This window comes from Camelina sativa, chromosome 9, assembly GCF_000633955.1.
Source record: "Camelina sativa cultivar DH55 chromosome 9, Cs, whole genome shotgun sequence".
In the NCBI taxonomy this organism is placed as follows: domain Eukaryota; kingdom Viridiplantae; phylum Streptophyta; class Magnoliopsida; order Brassicales; family Brassicaceae; genus Camelina; species Camelina sativa.
The window spans coordinates 25,094,648-25,118,265 of NC_025693.1; the positions used below are offsets into that span (position 1 = coordinate 25,094,648).

The following is a 23,618-nucleotide window of genomic DNA, read 5'->3' on the forward strand; positions in this document are numbered from 1 at the left end:
ACATTAATGGAACATTGAAAGCATGTATTTAGTCTATGATAGTATTATTTTTTTTCTTTTTTTTTCCTGTCAAGTCTATGTTGGTATTCAAAGATGTAAATATATTTATAAATTTTTATTGTTTTTTTTTGGGGTTATAAATTAATTAACTTTAAAATAAGAATATATATAAATATCTTTGGAAATAGAATTACATAGCATTTAAAATATTTGGAAACAATTTAATCTTTTTGACTGTAAAAATATATTTTTGATAGTGACTTGACTTTGTAAAGTTATCAATATCAATATTTTGTAGGTTTAAAAAGCTTTTTATTTATTTATTAATGAATTCTGCTGTAAGATTTCTCTTTGTCTCTTCCATGTCTTCCGTTTGGTAAACTTTTTATCTTATCCGATTTGTAAAAACCTCGCAACGGTTGAAACAAGAGTGTTTTGTGATACGGTGAATTGCTCGATCCCTCATAGTCATTGACTTGATTCGATTCATGAGAAGACCAAATCAACTTTTGCGAATGAAGCTTATGGTGGTAATGTATCAATCATTGCTTTTTGATACAAATAATTAAAACATATAAGAATTTGAATCCGCTGGAATTAAGCACGAAGAAACATGAGATAAAGCCATAAAGGTGTCAGATTTAATACGATCTTAGATGACTTATGTCTAGGAAATGGACTAGCATAACCTTGACAGTCCCTTTCACAACAAATTAAGTTCCATTTATTGGTTCATCAAGTTTCTTAGATGGTGTATTTGTTATATGGTAGTTGTGATACAACTCCAATAAATTAGAACAACATATAAAATTATAGGTAATAGAGCATCAGAAATGATGCAAGCTTCTTTAAAAGAAAAAGATTATCCATTAAAAATAATAATTTGCTCATGTAGATATATATATATATATAAACTTCAAATAAAGAAAACTGCTAAACATTCAAACATTATAATGGTATTATTTATTCAATCAATTTTGATGGTTACATTTATTTGATAAGATATAAAATGATCACAATAATTTTTTTTCTGAAGGACCATCCTCCCATTTGAAAGAATATGGATTGTCTTTCTCAGAAAGAGGAATACGACACATAGGGTTTTTATCATCTCTTCCCACCTCCCATATACATTCTTCACAAACAGGATATTCTCCAATCATACTATCATCTCTTGATAATCTAAATATATAAAAATAGTGAAATCCGCCTCCCTGCCATGTAAAATGACAATGAAATTTTGTAGTTCTCCAAAAGTTAACATGAAATTTGAAACCTCATGTACCATTCCATGGAATATGTACCATCCCTTAGTCATCTTCGCTAGATATACAATGCACATTCAAAATTTCTTTGTTTTTTACTTTGTTGCGGATTACAACATGTTTTCCGTCACCGTCCAAAGTTGATGCTTCTGCTGGACTATTTGATAAAGAGAATTTTGTCCAAAATGTCATGAACAGTGTCAGACTTTCTCTCGAATGCCACTTTCAATATTTGTTTTTCCCGTCTGCCACACACAATGCAAAGAAGACTTCTATACCCTCCATCAACCTATCTCCATAATTAAACAAAAGAATTTTAATTAAAAATTATATTTTTATAAATTACAAAAATTATTTACGACATAGCATTGGGAAACCCAACCCATTTCGTCTTCTCTCATCAGAAATCTTCTTTCTTCGTCTCTCTCGTCTTCCCTAATGTTTCTCGTTTGTCTCCGTTCCTTTTTTATCGCCGGACAAGCCCCAGGTCGTCTTCTTAGGGTATAATGATGAATTTCTTAATGAAGTCACTTCTACAGTCGAATCCCTCGCCGATTCCGCCTCCACCCGCCGCAGTAGGCGAGACAGGGAAACCTACAATAGAACGCGACCCTTGGTATGTAAGAGAATTTTTGCTTTGTCTTACGATTTGTCCACAAATCCAAAAACCTTACCCTTTCGTCTTTCTTATTTCAGTCTAGAGTCAGATGCATATATTTTAAGTGAGGCGAAGCCAAGCGCGTTCAGCGGCTCTCCCAGGTAAATTTTTTTTTTTCCGAATTCGCATCACAGCCGCGTAATTCGTGTTTTCTGTTAGAATTTTTCGTCAGTTATTCAAATAAATAGTTGTGGTAACCGATCTGATAGACCACTTAGTAGATCCAAATTTCTGTCCACAAAAAATTTGAAAGAATGAGGATAGACAAAATTTTGATAGACCTTTTATGATGATTCAACAGTTGGTCTCTCGTAGACAACAATCAGAACATTTTCTTCTCCGCCTTTGTTTTTTTGTCCATCCGTTATTGGGAACTCACAATTAACAATTGTACAGGTTAGCTGGGGCGGTGGACGCAATCCATCAGGAATCCAGATCTTCTGACCACGAATGCGCCGGTCTTGTCCCATCGTCACAGGAGATACGCTAGGAGGACCAGTTACTGCAGCCAATGTATGTCCACCCGTATACTTCTGTCTATCTTTTCGATGGACTAGACTTAATGTCCTCCCGTGTGTCTATCGCTTAACTAACCCCTCATTTTTTCAGTTTTTTAAATAAATAGTTGACCTAACCGACCTGATAGACAACTTAGTAGATCCTAAATAACTGTCCACCAAGATTTGAAAAAATGAGGATATAACAAATTTTGTTAGACCTGTTGCGATGATTCACCATTTGGTCTCTGCTAGACAACCATTAGAACATTTTATTCTCCACCTTTGTTTTTTTTGTCACTCCGTCTTGGGTAACTCACAACTAACAAATGTGCAGGTTATCTGGGGGCGATGGACGACATCCATCAGGAATGCAGGTCAGCTGACCAGGAGATATCCCAGGAGGACCAATTACCGCAGCCAATGTATGTCCACCCGTAACTTCTGTCTAGCTTTTTGGGTGGACTAGACTTCACATCCCCCGTGTGTCTATTGCTTAACTAACCCCCATCTTTATGTCGATACTGTTGTAATGTTGTTGGAGGCCTAACTGACAATGACGTGGCCATGGTGGACCAGCTCAGACACATAAGGTAGATGTCTACTCGACGATGGACCATTCCCATCCACACAAGAATAATATGTCCATATTTGTACCAAACCACTATTCTTTTGAATAACATTGTTGTTCTCCGTTGAGCAGGGTGGGTGAAGTGTTCGGGGACACTTCTAATCCGTTCCTAGGGGACAATAGTAATGTTGCAGGAGGCCTAACTGACAATCCGGCGGACCAGATCAGACAGACAAGATAGATGTCTACTCTACGATGGACCAGTCCACACACTAATTATTTGTGGATTTTGTGACCAAAAACACTAATTGTTTGGACAACATTGTTGTTGTCTGTTTAGTAGGCTAGATGAAGTCTTCGGGGACAATAGTAATCTTATATTGGATACTAGTAGGCGACTATCATCTGTCGAATATGTCCATCCAGTGCGATAGACACAACTTTTTTTTTTGGTCTAGTCCTCCGCGTATGTCTATCCAAGTCGATTGTGTGTTGTTTTCCTGCTTTTTTTGTCCACCCTTTTGTCTATCTCTAACCTAGTGGAGGGACATGAATTCCTCTTTTTTTGGTCTATGTTTTTCATGGATGTAATACGGATGCAGTGTTTGTTGGTTTACCTTATTGTCATTTCTCTATTACCATATGAACTAAGACATCGTTTTGTTCTTGTACTTGCACAAGTAAACAGTGGTAGACATAACGTTTCCGATAGACATGATGTTTTCGATAGTGCAAACCAATGGCAGCATTAACTCATATTAACTCAATTTTTTGTAAATAACTGTCCTCCCCCGCAATTAATGCATGTCCCATCGTCATTACTCACTCACATTTTGAATTCGTCTGCCACTTATTTTCAGCCTTTAACAAGAGTTTATTTTCGTCATTTACTATCCTACTAAACCTATTAAACTGGCATTTTTGACAAGGCATTAACGAAAGTGGCATTTCAAAGAAGTTTTCAAGCAGAAGTGGCATTCTTCGGAAAATTCCCTTTGATAAATCTAATGCCAACGTTAAAAAAGAACAGTCAAAAAGATCATTAACAACAATATAAAATTAGGTTTATTAGTGAAAAGCATGGTTACGTAAATTATGTAGGAGTGGACAATATATGGAACCAGAAAAATTATTTATGGGTGTCAACAAAATTTTAGAGGAGTGTCAACAGGTTGATTAGATATGTGTAATTAATCTATATTAACATTTTTGAATTATATATTTGTTTATGCTCTTTAAGTTTTATTTATTTAATTATTTTTTTTACAACATTAACCCCTAAAACAATTCCATAAATAACAATTGCAGAGAAACTCAAATACTAACTTAAATTGACCAACATTTGTTACATTTATTACCATAAATCTTAACAACATCTATACATTCCGATTTTTCCAAAACCAACTCTACCCATTAAAGTTTTAACCCATTAAATTTCCAAAACTATTTATATGGATGCTAGAATCTTTCAAATTTAAATGATATACAACAGATTTTCTATAACAAAAGTTTACAATCTCCATAATTATATTAATATTAATAAATTTCCTAAACCAAAAATCCAATTATAAAATGTCACATTAAATATGTTGAAAACTCCCTATATAATTTGGTTTATTTTTTTTATTTTTTGAGGAATTACCAAAAAGAAAATTTCTATTAATTATCATAAACTATATATATTGACATGGAAAAATTATAAACTATAAAAATATGCTTCTATATTAACATTTTTGAAGTACATTTTGTGTTATGCCTTTTTAGTTGTAGTTATTTAAAATATTATTTACAATCTTAACCCCTAGAAAATTTCCTAAAATAACAATTACATCAGATTTTGTTTTCTAAATATTTTACATTCCATTCCTACTAAAAATGTAACAAACTGCAATCAATATTTTATGGAAACAGAAGCTATACTATATTAATGACACCTTCTATTGTTTTTTGAGGATATTCTATCTCTAAATTCTTTGCAAACAAAGAAAACAACAATTTAATCTATATTAACATTTTTGAAGTACATTTTGGTTTATGCCCTTCAAGTTTTACTTATTTAATTTTTTTTTTTACAACATTAACCCCTCAAAAAATTCCATAAATAACAATTGCAGAGAAACTCAAATACTAAATTTTCTTAAATTGACCAACATTTGTTACATTTATTGCCATAAATCTTAACAACATCTATCCATTCCGATTTTTCCAAAAACAACTCTACCCATTAAAGTTTTAACCCATTAAATCTCCAAAACTATTTTTATGGATGCTAGAATCTCTCAAATTTAAATGATATACAACAGATTTTCTATAACAAAAGTTTACAATCTCCATAATTATATTAACATTAATAAATTTCCTAAACCGAAAATCCAATTATAAAATGTCACATTAAATATGTTGAAAACCCCCTATATAATTTGGTTTATTTTTTATTTTTTGAGGAACTACCAAAAAAATTAAAATTCTATTAATTATCATAAACTATATATATTGACATGGAAAAATTATAAACTATAAAATATGCTAATTTGATAAAACAATTAACATAATTAAACTTGATAAAAAAACACTTATTCTGATTATTTTTTTTACGCAAAAACTTATTTTGATTTTGGTGAGACGGATTGGCATCAATCCCATATAGGGAGTTAATTGGAATTTAAAAAAAAAAAATATTTTTAGATGTGTACCAAGAGATAAATGTATTACTAGACTATACATATAGCACACGGGTTAAAACCTTGAAAACACTATAAAAATCCTAGACTTTGAATACTTATATCAAATACCTGTAAAATTTCAAATTTTTAAAATTAAAAATATTGTCCCACGGTATACTACGGATTAAATCCTAAGTTATTTTATTAAAAGCTAAGCCAAAATTTATAATTTCATGGGTGTCATACACCCCTAATACTTCTCTACCTCCGCCACAAGTTATAAATTTCATATTTATAGATGTAACAAAATGTTCATATATTTGAGACTTTAGAGTGAGAGAAACATTAGGGATCGATCGAGCAATTCATATAATGTTGAATGCATGTATTTAGTTATGTTCGTATTTTATTTTCCAGTCAAGTCAATGTTACTATTTTAAAGACGTAAATTTATGTATAAATTTTTATTATTTTCTTAGGGCTTATAAATATCTATATACTTATTTAAGCAACCCTTTAAACAAATAACCCTACTCCATGTAAAACATTACACAAAATGCCACTGTATTTTAATACAAAATATAATAACAGAATCTTAATATTAATTTGTTGTAACCTGAAAATGATTATCCAAAAAAATAGTAATTATTAATTTATTAGATTACAAGAAATCATTAATAAAATAATTTCGAAATTATTTAATAAAATAATAATAAAATTATTTCGAAATTATGTAATAAAATAATTAAACAGATTCTATTTATTGTTTCAGAAATCTTAGGAAACAATAACAAACTATTTAGAAAATTATAAAACTTAAATTTATTTATAAAACTAAGATTAAATATTTACATATCTAAATCATTTAATAATAACAAATATATATTAAAATTAGGATACAACATTGTTTATATTTTTAAAATATATCTATATACTTATTTAAGCTATGTTGTTAAAAATTTAACCAGTTCTGATGTGACATATTACGAAAATGCTATTATATTTTAATTATTCTAATAACTAACAAAAGAAAAGTTTAGATTTGTTTACAAAATAATAAAACTCTATTTATTGTTTCATAAATCTTAGGAAATAATAACAAACTATTTAATTGGCTAAAACTTAATTGTTTATACACAATATTCACTATATAAACAATACTAAGTGTATAATATTGATAATATACATAACCTAATTGTAATTTTCACCTATAAAATTAATATACAACATGTTATACCAATAACTTCAATTTGTAAATTTGGTATATTAAGATCTCTAAACACGATCACATCAATTTGTAATACCAAATCACGGGTCAATACATGTTTTGTTGGATTTTTTTGGCTTTACCGAATGTATAATTAACGAATTTGATATTGCACCAAACCAAAATAGTAGTACCAACTACGGGTCGAAATCAGAGTATGACCTTAAGTAAATTAAATATATGATTTTATAAAATGTATAGAATTAATAAATTTTCTACTATTATTTTGTAACAAACAAATCCAAATTTACATAAATATTTCCTCACGCTGGTAACATTATTCTACAAAATATTAACGTGTATTTATGAGTCGGGTAATAAAACGGGTAATGAGACAGGTAACGAGACGCTCAAAAATTAAATTAATATCCAATACTCGATCATTATTAATGGATAATATAATTATTATACCCTTCACTCGATCCTAAAGCTGCGGGTACCTTTTTCGGGACTGATACAAACCGAAAAACGGGTCCAATACGGGTATCGGTAGTAGTTTCCAGGCCTACCTATTAGTTGTTTAATATGAATCAAAATTTATCATATAGTACTATATTATATAACATGTAAATGAATGATACAACATAAACATAATATTAACAAATAACAAAATAAAAAAAATTCTCCGCGCTGGATCTAGTATTAATTTAAAAATAAGAACTATACATACTTTTTGGTAAGAAATATATTTAGGAGTATATCTTATAGTATTTACAATATTTAAAATTTTGACTTTCACTTTATAATATTGTAAAATATTTTGTTGGTTTAGAAGTTTTTTTATAATGCTGCCAATAATATATACAAGAAACATTAATATAGGTAAAAAAAGTTCAGGCTGGATGCAAAAAGAAATTATTCATAAAAGTTTAGTTATGTTTAGAAATGCTTTTTTCAAAATTTAAGATGACTTTCATAAAAATTTGAGAAGTTGAGATGTCACTTCCAATTGATCGCGAAGTTCATAATCAATAGATCAGTTAAAAAAATTGGAACAATGAAAACAAAAAGAAAGACATATAAGCATGTGATTATAAAACATGACATCATTAACCTCACCATCAGTGTGGTGTGTATATCTTCATCTGTCATTGATTCCTCCACATGATATTAATTATCATATGTTAATGTATTTTTCTCTTGAACACATAACACCTCAATCCTCATATACCAAATTTTGTGGTTGTGACATGTTTTTGATCTTGAACTTCCAGGATTTGAACATACATCTGCTGATGTAAACGGTGGCCTCTAAGAAGCATTATTATGTCGAGAGCACTTGGGTGTGCAAAATGATTGGTCGTGAACTCTGTTGCCCACTCTTTAACCATTAATTTCAGAGACATCTAAAACTTCTACTTTCTATTCTTGATAGTTTACCTGATGTTGAGCTTCATTTTTGTGAGATAAATTGATTACGGCCAAATCAATTATTTGTGGATGGACATTTTCACCGTAGGCGAGAGAAAGCTTAAAGAAAAGCTTTCGAGAGATTCAACGTGAGACTCGGCGAGAAGTTCACAAAGATCCGATGACTATTATTCAAGAGCATAGACAAATTAAGAGAGCAATGGATGGGATTGGCAAGCTATACATGGAGCTGTCCAAATGGATCAGATATATGGTAGAACTCATCAGGGAGTTTGAATAGGGATGTTGTCGTGGGTTAAAAAACCCAACCCAGCCCAAACCCGAAAAAAGCCTGCCCAGAAAAAAGCCAAATTTGAAATCCAAATGGGTTTTAGGTTTTAGTGGGTAAACCCGAACGGGTTTTTAGTTTTGTGGGTAAACCCGTGGGTACCCGAATTATTTATCTTATGTGATGTATTTTGCATTTTATATTATCTTTAACTGTTTGAAGCTTCTCGAACCACCTATAATTTCTGCACATGTTGTTGTTCCTTTAGAGACAAAGAGAAGCTCGTGAGGATCGGCGACTTGAGAACTAACGCAATTTCCAAAAAATTATAATTAATTTTATTATTTTACGTATAACATAGTTATGTCAATTTAATAATGCTATTTGGGAATATTCCAGAGGGCGTGGAAGAAAAATTTAAATACTCCCTCTGTTTCACAAAGAGTGTCATTCTGACACATTTCACACAAATTAAGAAAAGTTTGAATTATACATATTTGCCCTTATTTAATAAGTGATTAATGATCTAAATTTAATAAAAATAGCTTTGGGTTTAGGGGTAAAAAAGAGAATTTTGCATTAAAACACTCGTTGGAATTGTAAAATGACATTCTTTGTGAAACAAAAAATTTTCTCCAAAATGACACTCTTTGTGAAACGCAGGGAGTATGTAACTGTGACTTTGAAATATTATTAAAATATTACAGTATGTAGGTTTATAAAATGATTAAAGAGCTAATAATCTCAGGGGAGGGGTGTTCGACAATAAAATTTCATCAATCCTCTTTTACTTTTTAGATTGATCCTTTGTATTGTGTCCAAAGGAAATTACTTTATCGATGGAAAAACATATTGACGTGTTTCAACGTTGTTCTCCTAAACTCAGTTTTAAAGGGTTAGCTAACTAAAACCGTACAGTACAGACAAAATTGTAAAGTTGAATCTAAAGTAATGCTGTAGGTAACGTACGAATACGAATATACGATGGTTAACTTTAAAGGCTCCCCATACAAATTCAAATAAGTAAATTGTACTTTAATTTAGTTTTTTAAGAAACGACATTCGCTGGCTGTCGTAAGCAAAAGAGTTGAGAAATGTGTTTCCACCGAACACACAAAAAAAAAACATGATCCTAGCTAGCTCAAAGTGGCTGGCTGCTGTTCTTGTAATAATAGATAAAAATTGAATCTTTCGACTAAAAAAAAAGTTCTTCTTCTTCTTCTTCTTCTTATGTAGGAGGAGACAACAAAATCCTCACTCTGTTCGAAAATGTCACCGAATCTTCTTCTTCTTCTTCTTCTCTTATTGATGTTCTTTTCTTTATCTATCACTTCGTCTCTGTCATCTCCGTCACCGGCTGATTCTCCTCCTTATCTATGGCCGTTGCCGGCGGAGTTTTCGTTCGGAAACGAGACCCTCTCGGTGGATCCCGCCGTGGCTCTAATCGTAGCTGGGCATGGCGGTGGATCTCCGATTGTTAGAGCTGCGTTCGAGAGGTATATGGGGATGATCTTTAAACACGCCTCTGGTAGAGCTTCTCTGTTGGCCAGGATCAGGTTTCTGAGAATGGTTGAGTATGATATCACTTCTTTGAAGATCGTTGTTCACTCTGGTTCCGAGGAGGTAACAATAATAATTAAAAAAAAAAAACCAAAAATAATAATAATTAAAAAAAACCAAAACTTTGACTCTTTTGATTGGTAAATTTTGAATCTTGAGATTGACAAATAAATTAAATTGGTGTGGTCAATTTCAGCTTCAATTGGGTGTGGATGAGAGTTACACATTGATGGTTTCGAAGAAGGATGAGCAATCCATTGTTGGAGCAGTCACGATCGAGGTTTTGTTGCCTGCTGCTATCTTCTATCTTTATATGAGGATATGTGTCTGTCTGTAATAATCTTATGGGTTTACTAACTTTTTTCTTGTGGTTTCAGGCTAATACAGTCTATGGTGCTCTTAGAGGATTGGAGGTGTGTAAGTATAAATTCTCAATTTTGACTCTGTGGTTACATTAACTTACACATGGTTTTGTGGTATATAATTTCTGCAGAGATGTGTTTCCTAGTTTAAAACTAATACTTCAGAGTGAATGTTTTTGCGTTTTGAGAAATTTTGTTCATTTTATTTTGCTTTAAACTTGTGCATTGATATATTAGAGATGAGTTTCTCCATCTTGATCCTTGGGATTGTAACACTGGTCTATACTGATATCTTTATATGTCTAGTGAGCTTTGTTTTGTTTGCATTTGCACAGCTATGTCTTCCTCTTGCTATGTCTTGACTTGTGAACCTTGAACTGTTTGCTCAAACTTCCAAGTTTAGTTCTTGTTGAGTGTCGTTGATTCTTATGCTCTTTTGTGTTCTTCTCTGGAAATTTTGCAGACATTTAGCCAATTGTGTGCCTTTGATTATTTAACCCAATCTGTGCAAATATATAAAGCACCCTGGTATATTCAAGACAAGCCTAGATTCCAATACCGTGGCCTGCTAATAGGTAATTTGTCCATATCTCTTTCTCTGCCTTGCTTTCATTCCATCACACATGTAAAGAGAATGCAATCATAGGCTGGCTATTACTTACTACTTATTCTGTTGCAGATACGTCAAGACATTATTTGCCAATTGATGTTATTAAGCAAATAATTGAATCAATGTCCTTCGCTAAACTTGTAAGAAATCATGGTTGTTTTCTTCCCTTTCCCGGATCCACAAAGTTGAACTTGTAATATTTATAAGTTATCTAATTTCTTCCCCATGGACGGTTATGTGAGGTAGAATGTCCTGCATTGGCACATTGTAGACGAGCAATCATTCCCTCTTGAAACTCCAACATATCCTAATTTGTGGAAAGGAGCTTATTCAAGATGGGAACGTTATACTGTTGAGGATGCTTCTGAAATTGTCAGGTAACGGCTTGATGTTTTGTATGGTAAAGAAGTAGCTTGTGTGAGTAATATTAACTATCTTTTCTACTTACTCATATTTTTTGTTTTTATTTTTCCGTTTTGTGTTTCATGGTTGGTTTGTGATCTCAACATGTGAAGATTTGCCAAAATGAGAGGTACTTGCTAACTAACTCTGGAGCCTAGCATGATCATTATGGCATGAAACTCCTATTCTTTTTGAGTTGAGAATGATTTTAAACGGATTCTATGATTACTTATTTCAAATTTGACCAGATACTTCTCATGGTGGAGATATTTATTGCAGGTATTAATGTCATGCCTGAAGTAGATGTCCCTGGCCATGCGGAATCGTGGTAAGGACTATAACTGGAAATTGTTAAACTTTGTTATCATATTCTTTTCTCTTAATGTCACACTATTGTTTAGTCACACAGGTCTTTTATGTCCCACCCGAGATTGTAATATCATAAAGTAGCATAGGATTTTCATTTTCCAAGAGTTAACAAAAGAGTGGCTATACTGTACTTTGTATTACTACAATCCTAATGTTGAAGAATAAGTTTTGTAGTATGGGTTTAAGCTGTAGTTTCTTTTCAGGAATTTATAGCTTCATTTTGCTTTAATGACACAAATATCATATCTGTAACATTTCTACCAAAAATAAATCATATCTGTAACATATGCGTTGCTTTCACTGTAGGGGGACTGGATACCCTGATCTTTGGCCCTCTCTGTCTTGCCGAGAGCCCCTTGACGTTACTAAAAATTTTACATTCGATGTGATTTCTGGCATTTTGGCAGGTCTACTCCAAGTAGTTACTTACTTTTTCTATGTATAGTCCACATTTGAATCGTTACTCCTTTCCTAGTTCTCTAATCCACTTAGTATTTTAATCTTGTAAAGAACAAATTAATCTTGAGATCCGGCAAAAAGTTATTAGGTAATCTTGATCCATCCAGCATCATACGTCTTGCATCTTAATTAGTGTATTATTATATAATATGCACATTTATTTGTATGTCCTGTTTAGATTCTCATATTTTCTCTTGTGTTTCGGTTTGTAACAGATATGAGAAAGATATTCCCATTTGAGCTATTCCACTTAGGTGGTGATGAAGTTAATACGGGTTAGTTGTTTAACACCCTGAAATCTCTGCTTCGGTGTCATCTAGTCATGTGTTTTTGCTTCTCTTAAGAGCTTCACTTCTCGGTTTCTTGTCTGGCAGATTGCTGGAAAAACACAACTCATGTTAAAGAATGGTACAGTCTTGACTCTCCCACTCTTGTCTCGTTCATCATTATTTATACGAGCTAATAATTATTTACGTGAGCTCATTGATATAGAAACTGTTGCTTCTTTACACATTTCACCTTCTCCTTTTGTTTGATATGTTCATCATTCTCAACTGCAGGCTTCAGGGTCGCAACTTCACGACTAAGGATGCATATAAATACTTTGTACTCCGAGCGCAACAGATAGCCATATCGAAAAATTGGACACCTGTCAACTGGTACAATCTTTGACAAAGACTCTATTATCTGTCAAGTTCTTCAAACCTATTCTTACTGCAATGATTGATTCAAACTTATACATATGATAAATGGTAAAGGTGCTTTAGTTCTAGCTTCAAAAATGTATGTTGTGTTTGGCTTCAAAATCCAAAAGATTGACATGAATTCTGTGGAATGATCCCAGGGAAGAAACCTTCAGTTCCTTTGGAAAATATCTTGATCCTCGGACTGTGGTGCACAATTGGTAAGAATCCATAGAAAACAGAAGTCTTTGTCTGATTCTGATCTTGTCATAGTTTTGTATGATATACATATGTCAAAACTGTTTTCTAAATCTCGTTGCAGGCTAGTGTCTGATATATGTCAAAAAGCTGTAGCAAAAGGATTCAGATGCATTTTCAGTAACCAAGGATATTGGTACCTTGACCATCTAGATGTTCCGTGGGACGAGGTTTATAACACCGAGCCTCTACATGGGATCAATGAGACTTCTCATCAAAAGCTTGTAATTGGAGGAGAAGTTTGCATGTGGGGTGAAACAGCTGATACATCCGTTGTCCTTCAGACTATATGGCCACGTGCTGCAGCAGCTGCAGGTAACTCTATATACTCTCTCAGTTTGGATTTGATTTTGTTCTGTTTAATTGCTCACCTCTGCTCCCAAATCGTTATCGTTGGTGAAGCAGAACGGATGTGGAGCACCAGAGAGGCTGTGTCAAAGGGGAACATAACGTTAACCGCATTGCCACGTCTACACTACTTCAGATGTCTACTGAATAACCGTGGGGTTCCAGCGGCTCCAGTCGATAACTTTTACGCGCGAAGACCGCCCTCGGGACCTGGCTCTTGCTATGCTCAGTGATCCAAAACATTTCTTCTCATTGTATATGTAATGTCTCTCTTTGTCTGAAATATGGTTGTTGCATTTGTTATTCTTAACTGTGTGCTTCTCTTAATTACTCAAATCAAAGTTGGCTTTCCTTTTTGTTTTCTTTCTTCTGTCTTTGCAATAAGAATAAATCATGAAAATATCAGAAATTACGATCCAAATTATCGTTAGTATAGAGTTAATTAGAAGTTTAGAACTAAGCTTATGTTTAGTTTTACTTCCACACTTGAAGCTATACCGAAAGAACATTTATCTCGTACGTACAGTTGACTTAAAAGAGAAACCCAATTTAGTAACTCTCTTTCACACTCTCGAGGTTGTTACAGAAGATGCATGATTGAGTTTGTTATGGTATCAGAGCTCTTCGATCATATGATACACACACGACGCGCCGCTCTAAATACCACATTAGTGATTGGTAATTACCATAAACATTAACTTTGTTAGACATTAGGAAAAAAAATAAAGATTCCTCACTATTGTAATATTTGTTTATTAACCGGTCTTATATATAATTTTGAAATATGAAGTAGCAAAACAACATGGATCGATTGAACATGTAGTGGATTTTTAATAATATCAGCATATGTAATTTCTTAATAGCTAGTAGTAAAAATAGCTAGATAACTGTGAATTGTTTTGGTGTTTTTACGTATGCTTTCGTACGTGTTCTAATTTTATTACGTTTCTAAAGCTTAGAAAATGATGAAAGTTTAAAACTCTATTCTATATAGGTTCATAAGGAAACAAGACATTTTAGTTAACTATATCAACGTAAACTATAAGCTCAAATACTGAAATATATACGAACTTAGTCAAGTCCACATTAAGCTAGCTATGACGTTTTTGATTAAATAATGATAGTTCAGCAAGTTATATCGTTCCGGTTTTTTCTTATAGTATTAAATCATTTTCCTAGTGACAAATTTGGCATTGTGGAAAAAAATAAAAAGATTATCAAATCGAATTGACGACGACGTGTAGGTTACAATTATTGACCAAAGAAGAACATCAACAACAGCGACTGCGTCCCCAAATTCTCAAGAAAATCCAACGTTAGATTATATCTTACATTAAAAATATATGGTTTTGACTAGTTCTACTCTTATCTTTTCTAACAAACAGTTTCATTAGTATATCTTCTTTACTAAGTCGTTGGTATCGTAGGGTTGTGTACTTGTGCGTGGTTCATTAAAGGCTTCTAGCTTAGAGAGGATTCTAAAAACTTATAAGAAAATTTATGTTTTATAAACTGAACACGTACGTATACGGATTGGTTTTCTTATGAGTTATGAGTGAATGTGTATATTATACACCAACAAAATAAAATTCAAAAATGTGAAAATATCAAAATTTACTAATGATGTGAGTATCAACGTTAAAAAACATGAAAATACTATTTTCTTCATAAAGTTAATATATAACAAAAAATTCAGAAGATCAACATCACTTTCATGATTTCATCAGTCTTTTCAATTTCTTATATTTCAAACAACAATATTAATTTTCTTTAATCGAGTATGATTATGTATTGCTTCGAACAATAGACTATTCAAAGAGTCAAAGACATGCAAATTGAAACTTCAGAGGATTGGCTCTTTCAACAACCTTTATTTTCACCTTTTTCCAACGAGCGATATTACTGCAATCTGGTTCAAGGTCAGGCTCAGTTTTGGCCCGGTTCATCCACTAAAGAAAATCAATAGAAAATGCATGCATGTTGGCCTTTAACTTGAAAAAGTAACGGTAAATTTGTGAATACAGTTGAGCAAGAAGGGCAAGTAAAATTAACATGACTAAGCCGGGTTCTTATTCTTTGCATGTAAGAGAGGAAATCACACCGTTTTGTTTAGGAGGAAACACGGAGATTGGAGAGAAACTACTAAAGGGAGCTAACAGAAGAGAAACCTAGAAGATACAAATTAAGAGTGCATTAATAGAGAAGATTTGTTTAAATGAATACTTTTTTCAGTATTTCAGTGTAATTTTTTTAAACATATATAATTTATTTGTAGTTCACCTACCAATTTTCTTTAAGAAGAAAAAAACAAAGTTTTAAGATTCAGTATGCTTATAAATATATCAGCAATTTTTTATGTAATTCACATGAAAGTGTCAAACAACACTAATAGGATACATTATACATATTTCATGCCTAAAAATCCTATAACATTTAAGGTAAATTTTATGCCTGAAATATATGTGATCATACATTGACCAATGACCAGTAAGTACTGAGCATCTTTTTGGAAACAAAATAAAACTACTGCACACGGCCTGGTCAACAACACAAGAACTTGCCATTGCTTTCAAAACTACTTTTCACTAAAACTTTTGACGTCTCTTTTTCTTACTAATTATTTTGTTATTCAAACCACTAACATTATGATTCGAAACTTCGAGTGGTGATATTGGTAGAAAACGTTATGTGAACGATGCAGAATGAATATTTGTCATAAAGCGGCATAAGTATAACCAAATAGTAAAAAAAATAACAAAAAAAGTAACCAAACAGTAGTGATAGATAAAAAAGCGATAGAGACTAGAATTGTGTGTTTAGTTTTGTATTAAAATATGTTCATACCACACTTTAAACGTCAACAAAAATGTAATAATGTAGATCGAATAAGGCCAATGCCACACACAACGAACCACAATCTTTTATTTGGTCTTATTGCAGTCGTATCAAAATAATTTATCGCTCCAAAACATGATTTTGATAACACAATCGTATAATATGTTCATTCCTCTTGGACTTGTCAATATTAGTAAATGTGGTTACTAATTAAAGTTTAATGCTACATTAAAATAGAACAAACAAAGAGTATAGTATGTTTCAAGTCTACTGTCTATGCGGAAAAAAATATTTTGTTTCGATGAAAGAAAAGTTTATATTTCTTATCCAAGTGAAAAGATACAAAATAATAATAATAATAATATTGCAAACAAGACAAAAATAGAGAATAAATAAAAGAACAATCATCACTGTCAATTATCACGGGGGAAAGTTATTAAGAAATGTCTGTCTACTCAATAATGATCAGTATCATCATGCTTTTAAGTTCTTTTAATTCATCAAAATTTATTTAGTCTTGTTAATAAATTTTGAAAAAAAAAAAAGATTCAAAATGAAGCAGTTATTTCTGTATTTAGCATTATTTTTGAATTGGATGGTAATTAATATTTGTTCAAAAGAATAATTAATGCTTTGATTAAACAAGTAAGACTGAATATAGTATTTAAAGCAGGTTTTATTTGTATGTTAAAAAAAGGTATAGTTGACCAAAGAAATCCAAAGTTAACTTAATAATTACTTTCATGTTAAAAGAAACTAAATGTAGAGTTAAAACTCTAAATAAATTAATTATGTTTTTTGACAAACAATAAAAGAAAAATACTGACAAATTGGTTTCAAAGGTTTCAACGCGTTTCTATAAGAATTCAATTTCTTGTAGCTCTAATCAGGAGATAATTGTCAAAAGTTAATTTAATCGTTACTGTTACTTTATAATATACCCCAAAAATAATTACAGTAAAATAATAATAGCAAAAGTAATTAAAATAATAATAGAAAAAGTAAAAAACGAATTATTAATTTTTTATAATTAAAAAAAAAATTTACTGTTTTCTCCCACTTCCCATCTTTCCTCTTTGTTGTGTTCTTTCTTATTCTTCTTCTTCTTCAATCTTCAGCTTTTGCTTTGCCCCATTCTCTCTCTTCTCTTCTCTTCTCTTCTCTAAAGAAAAAAAAATATAAAAAGATCCAAACTTTGACGGCTCTATCAATCCTCCTCACTCCGTAAGTTCCAAATCTCTCTCCTTTACTCTCATATCTATATATAACCAACCCAGGAGAATTGCTTCATCCCCCTTTTTGTCATCATCTTTTCAGATTCTCACTTTCTTCTGTTTCCGTTTTTTTTTTTCATTCAGGTTTCTGTATCGTCCTTTCTCGAGGTATTAATTCTGGTCTTATTGAATTCGGTTATAATCTCTCCTTTTTCTTTTTCTTTCCTGAATTGTGAAATCGTATGGTCAGACTTGTTTCCTTCTTTTTGTCGTGTTTGATCTGATACTGAGTTCTTCTCTCATGTTATTTTGTTATGTTTTTAGGGTTTTAAAGTCTGGGAAAGACTGATTTGATTCGTGAGAGAGCTTGATGGTTAAATTGTTAGATCAGATGTGGATTTATTAAAGCCTTCACTGGGAGAAGCAAAGATCCTTTGTTTACAGTAGATGTTGTTGTGAGGAATTTTTGTGTGTGTTGGGGATAAAAGTTTTTAAAGTCTTTGTGAGATAAAAGATTGGATGGTGGGAAGAGAGGATGCCATGGGGAATGATGAGCCTCCTCCTCCTGGTTCTAAGAAACTGTATTGGCGTTCTGCCTCTTGGTCTGCTTCAAGGACTGCATCACAAGTTTCCGAGGGTGAGGAGCAAAGTCTCAACATTCCCTGTCCTAATACTTCTGGCTCCAGTCGTAGTAGATGCCCACCTCCTCCTTTAACTCCTCGTTCCCATCACAACAGCAAGGCTAGAGCTTGTTTGCCACCGTTGCAGCCTCTTTCCATTTCTAGGAGGAGCTTAGATGAGTGGCCTAAGGCGGGTTCGGATGATGTTGGTGAGTGGCCTCATCCACCAACACCTAGCGGGAACAAAACAACCGGGGAGAGATTGAAGCTCGATTTGTCATCAACGCAGCAGCGGGTCTCAGATAAGAGCGCTGGTCTAGCTAAGAGGGAGAAGATTGCTTACTTTGATAAAGAGTGTTCAAAGGTTGCTGACCATATATACGTGGGAGGAGATGCTGTGGCAAAAGATAAGAATATATTGAAGAACAATGGGATCACGCATATCCTCAACTGCGTTGGTTTTATCTGTCCGGAATACTTCAAGTCTGATTTTTGTTACAGATCCCTGTGGTTACAGGATAGTCCGTCAGAGGATATAACTAGTATTCTGTACGATGTGTTTGACTACTTTGAAGACGTGAGGGAGCAAAGTGGAAGGATCTTTGTTCATTGTTGTCAAGGAGTTTCACGATCTACCTCGTTGGTAATTGCATATCTGATGTGGAGAGAAGGGCAAAGTTTCGACGATGCATTTCAGTATGTAAAGTCTGCTAGAGGTATTGCTGATCCTAACATGGGCTTTGCTTGCCAATTGTTACAATGCCAAAAGAGGGTTCATGCGTTCCCGCTAAGCCCTACTTCCTTACTTAGGATGTATAGAATGTCTCCACACTCTCCTTATGATCCTTTGCATCTTGTTCCAAAACTGTTGAATGATCCATGCCCGTCTTCTCTGGATTCAAGAGGTGCATTTATCATTCACTTACCTTCTGCGATTTACATTTGGGTTGGTAGACAGTGTGAAACCATTATGGAAAGAGATGCAAAAGCTGCTGTTTGTCAGATTGCTCGATATGAGAAAGTCGAAGCACCTATTATGGTGGTCAGAGAAGGCGATGAGCCTGCTTATTACTGGGACGCTTTTGCAAGCATTTTGCCTATGATCGGGGGCTCGGTGGTTAAAATTCAACCAGGTGACAGGAAGGTCGACGCATATAATCTGGATTTTGAGATTTTCCAGAAAGCCATCGAGGGAGGTTTTGTGCCAACTTTAGCTTCATCCAACAACGAACATGAGACTCATCTTCCTGCTAGGGAAAACAGTTGGAGCTCATTGAAATGTAAGTTTGCATCAAGGTTTGAGAAGGGTTTTCGGTATGTCTCCAAAACGCCTCTATCGAGGGTCTATTCTGATTCGATGATGATCGTGCATTCATCAGCCTCACCTTCCTCAACAACTTCTTCATCGTCATCTGCATCGCCTCCTTTTCTTTCTCCGGATTCTGTATGTTCAACAAATTCAGGCAATAGCTTAAAGAGTTTCTCACAATCATCTGGGCGCTCGTCCTTGAGACCTTCTTCTATTCCACCATCGTTGACATTGCCGAAATTTTCCAGCCTGTCTCTCCTCCCATCCCAGACTTCTCCTAAAGAATCTCGTGGTGTCAATAATTCTCCACAGCCTTACATTGAACCGTCACCAAATAGAAAGGCTTCACCCTCTCTTGCAGAGCGTAGAGGCAGTCTGAAAGGATCGCTGAAACTACCAGGTTTGGTTGATTCTAACAGAGGCACACCTGCTTTTACTTTACATCCGGATGATAGTATTGACATAGTCTTCAACTTGGAGGGTATTAGAAATGGCGATCTAAATCCACCAAATGACTGCAAAGAGAGAACTGCTGAGTCAGATTTGCCACAGAAGGAAATGATATCCTTAATCAGTCGTACATCTGATAAACACAAATCTGGAGGTGATAACTTGGGCCAGCCTTTAGCATGTCGGTGGCCAAGTATGGAGATGATTACAGAACTGAGCAGAGGTTGCTTAGATTCAGAATCTGTTATAGCAATCCCGTTGCCAAGTGATGCTGTAGGAGAAACGGGTAGTAGGATTTTGTACATTTGGATAGGAAAGTCATTCTCTTTTGATAACAACTGTTCTCTAATAGATAGCAACAAAGCGGCGGACACTGGGGAGAATGTTGATTGGATACAGGTTGGTGAATCCATTTTGTCTCAGATGGACTTGCCTAAAGATACCCCTATAAAGGTAATCGCCAAAACTTTAGATGCTCTGTTACTTTTTACTAGTTTTAAAGTCTGCTTGGTCATCTTTGTCATGTCTTAGCCAACCAAACTAAATTTGAAGATGAAAATTACAATCCCAGCACTTTCATTACTGAAGATATAGAATCCATATGAATTCAGCAGTTGTATGTACTGATTTATTTTGTAGTGTTTGCATGGTTTCAACTTGTTATGATCCTTTTGATGTGTGTAACTGATAACTTGCTTCTCTTTTTTGTTCACAGATAGTTAGGGAAGCTGAGGATCAGACAGAGTTTCTTGCACTGCTGAGTGTGCTATAGCACCAGCCCGCAAGTTCTACACATTTACTCTGTTTTTTTCTTTTCTTTTTCTTTCACAGATTCCTTCGACCTCAATACTTTCCAAGTATTTCATTCAGCTTAGGTGAGAAATTTTTTCTCGGAACGCAGTTCCTAATACTTTTTCCTTACAATTGCATCCCATCTTGATTGTCACTTCTGAATTATCTTTATTTGCTGTCTTCTGATTGATTTGAGTTAGAGGATCGTTGGAACAAAAAACATAAAAGCTCGAATGATTGGTTTACAAAAATCTCATAAACCTTATTGTTCTTTCTGTTTAACGTCTGATGCAGAGATCTTTCTCTCTGCGCTTATGGAAGTTGATGTTGGAAGGAGGGAAACAGCTCTTTTGTACAGTGAGGAAAAAAAAACAACTTCTATCACATTAAGTCCTCAAGGGCCATTGTTAGCATTATCAGATATAAAACTGTAAGGTAGGGGCTTTATGAGGATTTTAGATAATGGACTTGTTACAAATGTTTACAAATACAGCTCAGCCACAATAGTTTCTTTTGTTAAACTTTTCCTTTTCGTTTATTCATCAAGTAAAGAACTCTGTAGGTTTTGAAGTCTAATTGAATAATTACCATCTTAAACACTTGATTTACTGTTTTCCTTGCCCTCCAATTTTGGTTTTTGCACAAAGTTCTCTTTTTTTTTTCTCTCTCAAAAACAGTAATACTGTAAAACCAAACGAAATGTCATTTCTGTTTCTCCTCAAGGCCTCACTTGGTGACACTACTGACTACTGTACATGTAGATATATTTGGTACAAAAATTAATCTAAAAATCAAAAGTAATCTAGAATTTGGAGTTTGGTTAGAATAAGCATTTGATGTCCCCATCTTGGTTTTTTAGTTACAGTTTTCTATTTGTTCAATGAATACGTTCACAAAATCTTCCTGAAGTAAATTTCATCACTTCGTCAATTTATTAACCTAGTTCCTAATGGGCTTATATAAAGAAAGCCCACTACTGTATACAAGGCCCAAAATGAAATCAATCTAGGGTTTACTCTTTGATTTCATTTTCACCTTTTCCCATTTACAAATAAATAAAAACCTCAGAGCAGCTTGGAAGCTGCTGAGTTTTTTTAGGGTTTCTGTTTCGCCGCTCAGGTTCGTCCTTCTCATCTCTCTCGATCTCCCGTTGTAACCCCTTCTTCTCAGCTTCAATTGCTATCATTTTCTTTACTGATTTGATTTTCTGGGTTTTGCAGGTTTCTTTGAAAGGATCTATCTTTGAGTAATGGCTCCAGCTAAAGGTGAGGCCTTTATATTTGTTTTTTTTTTTTTCTCTCATTGTTATCTGATTTGTTTCTTGTTACTTTGATTTACAAATTTTGATTCCCAAATCGTCTTCTTAATATGCTGTATTCACGATTGCTTGTAAATACTTTGTTTTATCAATAACCAATACTGTGACTGAACAGCTTTCTGAAATGTATGATTCTTGTCTGACTCTGTTAATATATCGTGTTTTGATCATTACGTTTCTCTTACTCGTGCTGATGTGACTTTTTTCTATTATGGTTTCATCTGATCATGTGCTTGTTTCTCTGTGATTTGCCAAGGATGAAAACTTTCTTATGAGCTGTTGTCTTTATAGAAACGAGTCTGATGTTGATATGGTATTGAACATAAAGTGTTTTGGGATTATGACGATTGTTTAAAATGTATTTGCATTTCGTTAATAGTAACCATTGTAATAGCTCATATACAAATTCAGGTTTTTGCCAAATCCTTTTTATAATGCTCCATTGTTTTTGCAGTTGATGTCACCAAGAAGGCCGACCCTAAGGCCAAGGCCTTGAAAGCTGCCAAAGCAGTGAAATCTGGCCAGATCATTAAGAAGTCTGCTAAGAAGATCAGGACAAAGGTGACTTTCCACAGGCCAAAGACATTGAGCATTCCTAGGAATCCCAAGTACCCACAACTCAGTGCAACGCCAAGGAACAAATTGGATCATTACCAGATCCTCAAGTACCCTCTCACTACTGAATCTGCCATGAAGAAGATCGAAGACAACAACACTTTAGTCTTCATTGTTGACATCCGTGCTGACAAGAAGAAGATCAAAGATGCTGTCAAGAAGATGTATGACATTCAGACCAAGAAAGTCAACACCCTCATTAGGTAAAAAACACACTTGGAAAACTAAAAAAACATCACCTTAGTCTTCGTTTTTTACTTGAAGAGATGATGTTATAATGTATCTTTTTGTTACAGGCCCGATGGAACGAAGAAAGCGTATGTGAGGTTGACTCCTGATTATGATGCTTTGGACGTGGCTAACAAAATCGGGATCATCTAAATCTCATCCATCTGTCAGCTCTGTGATTTCACTTTATCCGGTTGAAAACAGACTTCTGGTTTTTCTTTTTCCATAGTCTCCAGTTTTGCTAGAGAAATTAAGATATTATCTTTTGTTATATGCTTTTTTTTTTTAATCTTTGGATTCGAAGATTAATTATATGGTTTTGGTGGTATTTGTTGATGAGTCCATATCTTTTCTTTAGGTCTTGTTCCAATTTCTTTATTCTACTTCTATGGTCCCGGTTTAGTATTAAACCAACTCAAAATTCAATTGGCACATTGGTCTCCAAGTCTTCATATTCTTTATCAGTTTATTTAGATATTTTAGAAATAATACAGTACTGAACGCTTTATTGTGGAGCCTGAACAGTGAACACAATAAGCCAATCTGTACGCGAGAAACTCGTGGTTATCGGGAGTTCATAGCAAGGTTCTTAGAGTTTTTGTGACAAAAAAATAAATTAAAAGAAA

At 33.6% G+C, this 23,618-nt stretch overlaps 3 protein-coding genes and 1 pseudogene across 4 annotated transcripts; 3 read left to right on the forward strand and 1 right to left on the reverse strand.

Annotated features, from left to right (window-relative positions):
• LOC109126477 lies at positions 1,014-4,073 on the reverse strand (annotated as a pseudogene).
• Positions 9,628-13,974, forward strand: LOC104712156 (beta-hexosaminidase 1). 2 transcript variants are annotated; one of them, XM_019229341.1, is made up of 16 exons: positions 9,628-10,183; positions 10,317-10,400; positions 10,498-10,533; positions 10,946-11,057; positions 11,162-11,232; positions 11,339-11,469; positions 11,608-11,624; positions 11,774-11,822; positions 12,170-12,281; positions 12,374-12,410; positions 12,538-12,597; positions 12,697-12,730; positions 12,883-12,981; positions 13,167-13,226; positions 13,328-13,578; positions 13,669-13,974. In XM_019229341.1, the coding sequence occupies exons 1-16, from the start codon at positions 9,830-9,832 to the stop codon at positions 13,842-13,844; spliced, it is 1,683 nt and encodes a 560-aa protein (XP_019084886.1). In that variant the 5' UTR covers positions 9,628-9,829; the 3' UTR covers positions 13,845-13,974. The 2 variants fall into 2 exon arrangements, with proteins under 2 accessions (XP_019084886.1, XP_010427290.1); XM_010428988.2 differs by lacking the exon at positions 12,374-12,410 and having other exon boundaries at positions 9,629-10,183; positions 12,170-12,270.
• Positions 17,566-21,446, forward strand: LOC104712157 (protein-tyrosine-phosphatase MKP1). The gene is made up of 5 exons (XM_010428989.2): positions 17,566-17,670; positions 17,805-17,828; positions 17,985-20,492; positions 20,755-20,914; positions 21,126-21,446. The coding sequence occupies exons 3-4, from the start codon at positions 18,180-18,182 to the stop codon at positions 20,809-20,811; spliced, it is 2,370 nt and encodes a 789-aa protein (XP_010427291.1). The 5' UTR covers positions 17,566-17,670; positions 17,805-17,828; positions 17,985-18,179; the 3' UTR covers positions 20,812-20,914; positions 21,126-21,446.
• On the forward strand, positions 21,847-23,349 carry LOC104712158 (60S ribosomal protein L23a-2). Its single transcript, XM_010428990.2, has 4 exons — positions 21,847-21,950; positions 22,052-22,096; positions 22,604-22,967; positions 23,061-23,349. Exons 2-4 carry the CDS (start codon positions 22,081-22,083, stop codon positions 23,143-23,145), a joined length of 465 nt encoding a protein of 154 aa, XP_010427292.1. The 5' UTR covers positions 21,847-21,950; positions 22,052-22,080; the 3' UTR covers positions 23,146-23,349.

Coding starts and splice junctions, on each gene's coding strand:
- LOC104712156 (XM_019229341.1), top strand. CDS start 9,830: ATGTCACCGAATCTTCTTCTTCTTCTTCTTCTCTTATTGATGTTCTTT. Junction 10,401..10,497: donor TTGGAGCAGTCACGATCGAG/GTTTTGTTGCCT, acceptor TTGTGGTTTCAG/GCTAATACAGTCTATGGTGC. Junction 10,534..10,945: donor GTGCTCTTAGAGGATTGGAG/GTGTGTAAGTAT, acceptor GAAATTTTGCAG/ACATTTAGCCAATTGTGTGC.
- LOC104712157 (XM_010428989.2), top strand. CDS start 18,180: ATGGTGGGAAGAGAGGATGCCATGGGGAATGATGAGCCTCCTCCTCCT. Junction 20,493..20,754: donor CTAAAGATACCCCTATAAAG/GTAATCGCCAAA, acceptor TTTTGTTCACAG/ATAGTTAGGGAAGCTGAGGA.
- LOC104712158 (XM_010428990.2), top strand. Junction 22,968..23,060: donor AAAGTCAACACCCTCATTAG/GTAAAAAACACA, acceptor TTTTTGTTACAG/GCCCGATGGAACGAAGAAAG.